This window comes from Ornithodoros turicata, chromosome 1 (assembly GCF_037126465.1).
Source record: "Ornithodoros turicata isolate Travis chromosome 1, ASM3712646v1, whole genome shotgun sequence".
NCBI lineage: Eukaryota > Metazoa > Arthropoda > Arachnida > Ixodida > Argasidae > Ornithodoros > Ornithodoros turicata.
This window is the reverse complement of record NC_088201.1, coordinates 109,746,381-109,752,570: the sequence shown is the minus strand read 5'-3', so window position 1 is coordinate 109,752,570 and position 6,190 is coordinate 109,746,381. Positions and strand designations below refer to the sequence as shown.

Here is a 6,190-nt window from a genome sequence, read left to right as displayed (position 1 = left end):
TAGTACACCTGGCCGGAAGAGGAAGTGGAGTTTTTTGTATGTTTCTCGTCAGCATGACCATTTGCTGTATGTCCAAGATTGGAGGGCAGGGACTTGGTCATATTAATGTGTCTAAAGTCTGCACTGCAACGGGAATGATACATCTTTGATATTTGCCGTTAGCCAGTACATAGTATAGCAGCAGAAATCCTTTTGTCTGTAACGGGTATCAGGAAAAAGATGGTGGCAGCCAGCAAGAGCAAAGACTGTGGCGGTTTAGAGCTGTGGGTAAAGCCAGTCACAACTCACCTGTATCACTGCGTGACACACAGTGAGGGCGACCCTGATCGACTTCTCTCCATGTGGCGGAGCTTTACGAATCATGTTTCAAATATCCATCATGGTCACGATGGACCATATTCACGCTGTCTCCATGGGCCTCTCACCGACGAAAAGCGACCCTGGCTTCTCCCGAGTAAGATATGACTTTTAACGACGAGAAAGTGCTCGCAAAGAGGTTGAAAACAGATAGTCACTGTGCTCATTTTACAGACTCTCGGCCAAAGGCAAAGCTGAATGCCATTACGCAAGCAAAGCATTTGCTGAAGGACATACAGCAGCTTTCACCAGACGTACAGACATCAGGCATAGAGGCATTTCACAGCCTACTCATAAGATTCGCTCCGAAATCTGTGGGGTTCTGTGCTAGAGTGATGAGAAGCAGGTACAAATGCAATTCACGGTGCAGTGTGCACAAATTTAGGTTTTCATGAGCGCTTCACTAATAGAGCTTCAAACGAAGCTTCACCAATTGAGTTAAAATCAGTTGCTACATCAAAATACCACCTGTTTCTAGCACAAGTACCACAAAAGTAGCCTCTCATTTCCTTTGTTGGTGAAGCTCTCTTGAACGCTTTATTTGGATCACAGTGCATAACACAAAAAGGAACAACCTTAAACTGGCTTTTCCAGGGTGTATCTCGCCATTCTTCACTTTAACGAGAACTCAGACAGACAGCATGCACTGACCGAAGATGGGGAGTTCAGGTATCGAGTGAAAGCATCGAAAGTTCACAAAGGGGAACACGTTGCACTGCCCATCAAAGAGGAGCCAACATTTCGTAAGTATTGTGACGTGTGTGCTCCTTGGTGTTTGTCTATGCCTGCAGGGTTGTAGAGCAAGTGTGAACACTATTTTAGATTACTACAATCAACTTGTTGACAAGTGTGTGGAGCTATGCAACACATGGGCTACATTCCCCGAGGCATTCAAAGCATACTCTGGTGACGACCCTCCATTCTTAAGCCAAACAAACCCTGCCCCAGACAAGCGAGAACTCATTTACGCAAGACAACGTAGGTTGGGACCTTGCAGCTGCCTCCAGTGTACAGAGTAGCATGCATATGGTGAGCATCTGCAGCTGAAATTAAATTTGTACAATTGCTATAAACCTATTTTTTGTGAACAGTAAAGCTTTGTCAGTTATTAAGTTGCACATTTTGATTTGTCTTGTGTTCATGCCAGTGATGCTACAGGTTCACAGCAACATGGGACAGTGCATGACCATCACCACCATCTGTGGTGACCATATTTATTTTGCAGATCTAAAGCCCCTGTAGCTGCCAGATCGTGAAGGGAAGGCCTTTCGTATCGCCGTTACCACGCATGATGGAAGCACTCGTCTATCCTCCGGAGGAAGAGGCCCCCATGTCCAGGAAGTGAAATGACGATATGCTATGTGACGCAGTATCCTGAAAACAAAGAGAAATGGGAAGGCATAACTAATTTTTACTTTTGTAATATAAAAAATTAGAGATATGTAAACACATGATACAAATGAGAATATACAAATACGCACAACCATGAGATAAAAATTGTGGAAATGTCACACATGCAAAATATATGTAAATATGTAATGTAATATATAATGTAATATATGTAAATATGTAATGTAAATATGTAAAAATATGTAAATAAAACGTGTATATATGCATATGTTTGCTAGACATATGTCGGTATGTACAGCCTGTGCAGGAAGTCTGTGGGATGTGGTGATTTTATGGGAATTTTCCCAGGCATCCATGGGGATTTATAGAAACACTAATAGAACAGAATCTTAAGCTGATTTATTCCAAGGACTCTCTTCAACAAACGTTCCCTAATGGCTGCTGGGGTGGCTAGGAGGAAATCAATGGTGCTCACAATGCATGTATTTCTTTTTTGCAACATGCAAATGATGACTGTAAATTGTAAAGACTAAAATGTCATGTGCTGTTTAACTTGTGAGATGCAGCGGAATTTATAACGCCCGGTTGCGCTTCGGACACGGACAGGACTTTGGAGAAAAGCATACCAAGCACTCGAGTTTTTCCTCTTCTATTTGAGTTCTCTCAGCCACCACTAGCTCAACAAGGCCTTCAGTTCCATTAGCTTGTGAGTATTGTTGCTCCCCCACAAAAAACTAAAAGAAATATAAGTGTTTGGTAAACCTTTCCGCTGAGCAGTACAAATCAAACCAAAAATATTGTACGAAAAAAGCAAACAAACAGACATGTGTGTCGTTGGTTCAACTGCTCTGTTTCACCAGTTTTCTCACTTATTCATACATGAACAATAGTTATTCACTTACTCGTCCCGTTTTTTGCCCAGCAAAATTCCGTACCTCCGGTACTCTATGCCGACAACTTCTAGCACGATGGCCGACAGACACAGCGATCCGAACTCTGGATGCGCGGTGATGCAGCACCCTGTCAATTTTCGCCGCACCTCGGCGATATCTCTGCAGCAGATATCTTCTCGCGCCGTCGGCATGCGCGTGCAGCTCCCACAAGCGCACCTGCATAGTAGCAAACACAACTTCGTGTACCGTCCAGTTAGTCGAAATTACATCAAGCGGCTTACCAGTTGCCGCCATCACGTGGTGGAGACGGAGAAGGCTCGGACGGCTGATAGTCCCCAACACCGTGCAAACTCGCACCTTCGGGAAGAACTGGCGTCTCGTACAACGTTGTCTTATTGTCCCGGCAACGCTGCAGTATCCGTGCTTCCCAGGGCGTCAGTGTTCCAAAGAACTCGTGTTCGTTTAACTGGCCTGCCATGGTCGTCAACAAAACGCCGGTCCTGTGTCTGCCTCCGCAGCCGCGCGTCCCGATCCGGTGCCGATGACCGCTGTCAACTTACGTCACTTCGGAGTCGGGCCATGAATGGATGGACGGGATCGACATTCTACGTCACGTCTGCGTCAGGGGTGACGTGGTGTCACATGGCCTCTGGGGGCCGCTCTCAAAGAAAAGGAAAGGGCTTCCTCCTCTCGTCACAAAGAAGCGGCTCAAACATGAGGTTCGCTTCAACCACGGGTGTAAAGATTGTGCAAACCCATTGTTGGACGTCCGGACCTTCGACCAACACAAATCACGCGATTTTTTTGGGGGTCACTAGGGTGCTCCTTTAAAGAACACTCTCCACATCCGAAGAGTGCCGAAGCGAAGCCGAAGACGTCGTGACGTATCACGGGCTACGGCACGTGACCAGTGACGTCAAACGGCACAGCTGAAACATGTATAAGGGGCTCGTGAGCCGAGGTGAAAAAAAAAAACAAAGAAGAAAGGCGTCGGCAGCTTGTATGTCACGCGGGGCTCGTGTCTCTCGCCCGCGACTGCCGTTCTCCGACTGTATTTTGTAAATGTTATTGCGTGGTAACAATATGCCGCGGATCGGAAATATTTTGCATGGTGACTCCTTGTGGACAGCTGCACAAATGAAGCAGGATTTCGAGTCATGTTAAATGTCACTTCCATGCTCCTTTAAGTTTCTGCCCTTGTATGCAATATTCATGTTCCAAAACGGATTTCTTAGTAGTAATATGACAAAACGCTGTTTTGTCACAATTAATCGTCATGACCCAATCACAACATCACTTAGTAATGCGATCGAAACAGTCAGGAAGATACATCATTAATGAAAATCAAAAACAATAAAGGCCCTAAAACGGATGTATAACTTAGAACACTTATGTATCACACACCGGGCGATGAGTGTAACTTACTGATAATATGCTGTACCTTACACCACGTGTAACCCTTATGCTCTGTACCTTGTGAGAGCTGCACTTTTAGATTGGCATACCTCAGAGTGAGTGTGCATCATAGCGGTCGTGCCTCATTGCGGCTATACCGTATAGCCGCTGTGCCTTATACCGACTGTACCTCTGCCGACTGTACCTCTATGTTGATGTTAACATTGCCTTGAGTTTGAGGGAAAAGACAGGACAAACACAGAACGAGACGAACAGGTGGACTCACGCATTGCTCGTTCAGTGACACATTGCTGTTTCGTGGGTCTAAGTGCTGATCTCCTCCTGTGTTCGTCCTGTGTTTCCCCTCAAACTCAAGGCAATGTTAAAGGGGCATGGAAATCATTTGGAACGTATACTTTGCACCGCTTGATATGAACATACTACCTTCATAAACTGTCACACAAAATATTTGCTTTCAAAAGCAAGAATTTCCCGAGAAAAGTAGTTTAAAAGAACGCGCTCCGCGGCGACAGTCTCCCCCAAGCCGAGTGTTGCGTGTGCTGACGTCAAGTGGTCGAGCACTTCATTGGCTGCCGGAAGCGTTCGCTCCCGCCAGAATCGTCTGCTAGCTCCGGAATCGTGGCGACTTACTGAATGAGACGCTCTTACTATTTATTTGCGTTTGACATTCACTTGCGTTCTTACATGATGTGTCTCGTACGTCTTGCATAAAACGAGACTGCGGGCGGTGTAAAAGATGTAGCTAGGCCTCTGTGTTGCCGAGACGGCCCGCATTGAGGTGGATCGTACGCGGTTGTGGTTTCTGTTCCGATTGTGCTGAGGTGTCGTTACTTAGTGAACAGTATTGTGTCTGTGTGTGCAGCACATATATGATACGACTAAATACATTCTTGTAAGTTGGAGATTTATTCCATGTGCCACTGTTGTATGCTGCATATGGCCATTAAAAAAAAAACGCTTATTTGACAACGTGTTTTCGGTCTTCCCACAGATCGCGAGCAGATGAACTCTCCTGACTTTACTGTGGTATCCATGTTGTTGTGCTTGTGGAGATGTTGCGCTCCTGGTATCAGTAATATATGGTAAGTGCAATGTTACACAGCTATGCATTCATCGGTCCGCTCTATCGCCTCGGAGATGCCAGTGTCCATGCGGTTCACAGCCCATAGTGCTGACAACAACACGGAGAAGTCATGATGGTCGACGACCTCTTCAAATGAAAACACTGGCCACTGCGCCGCGTCTTCATGACTATGCATTTGTAATCAAGAAGAAGCACTATATTTCAATCCGAATGTTTGTTCACACTTAGCAGCACTTACCAGTCTCCGGGACATTCGTGTGGCGAAATAGAAGATGGCGGAGCTTAGGCTCCAACTCCATAACAAGTTTTGTGAAGAAGAGCAGACGTGTCGCGTGTAGAATGTTCAGTTCATCTCCTGTCCTTCCACGACGTCCGATGAACAACAACGCTTCCTGCTCGGTCGGCTTGCCGGCGCCGCGACGCCGGACAAATCGCAAAAAAGGAAAGAAAAAGACGGCGCGGCCACATGACGTCAGCGGCTGGCACCGGCGGCCGACAGAGAGGGCATTTCTGCCGCGATATTCATAGCTCCCTCGGGCGCCAGGATTGCGCGCTACGCTCAAACTTTTTGTGCGAATATGTATCACAGGGCTCGGAATCGTAATTTCTACTTCTCCCGTCATATTTTATTCTGATCATTTCCATGCTCCTTTAACGTCAAGTCAACACCGGTTACCTTGCCTGCTCCTGCTATGTTCATCGACTGTACCTCGTAGAGACCTACCTGTACCATATAAAATAAAAGGTAATTTTTTGCAGAACTGTAGCCTTTTAAACTTCGTAACGCTTACCTTACCGCACCCATCCAACGTCGATCAGCGGTGATCGACGGTTTATGAATGGGCCTCTAAAGTCGATATGGACAAATGGTGACATTATTTCTATACTATAAACACTACAGAATGAGTTTCATTTTCACTTGTAGCTTTTGCTCGTGGTGTGATTTATGACGCTGGTTCTGCGCTAAGAAGGCTGTGTGGAGAGTTTATCTTTGTCGCGGCGGCGCGTTCCTGCGGCGGACCTTTTTCGCCAATGCGCAATACTCGCATTTGAAGCGTATTTGGGTTCGATTTCTTTTATTACAACGCTA

At 46.1% G+C, this 6,190-nt stretch overlaps 1 protein-coding gene across 1 annotated transcript; it reads right to left on the bottom strand.

The window, feature by feature from the left end:
- Nucleotides 1-1,571: 1,571 nt before the first annotated feature.
- Nucleotides 1,572-3,090, bottom strand: LOC135382832 (P2X purinoceptor 7-like). Its single transcript, XM_064612609.1, has 3 exons — nt 2,882-3,090; nt 2,643-2,816; nt 1,572-1,731 (listed from the first exon to the last, which is right to left on the bottom strand). Exons 1-3 carry the CDS (start codon nt 3,076-3,078, stop codon nt 1,572-1,574), a joined length of 531 nt encoding a protein of 176 aa, XP_064468679.1. The 5' UTR covers nt 3,079-3,090.
- Between the last annotated feature and the right edge of the window lie 3,100 nt (nt 3,091-6,190).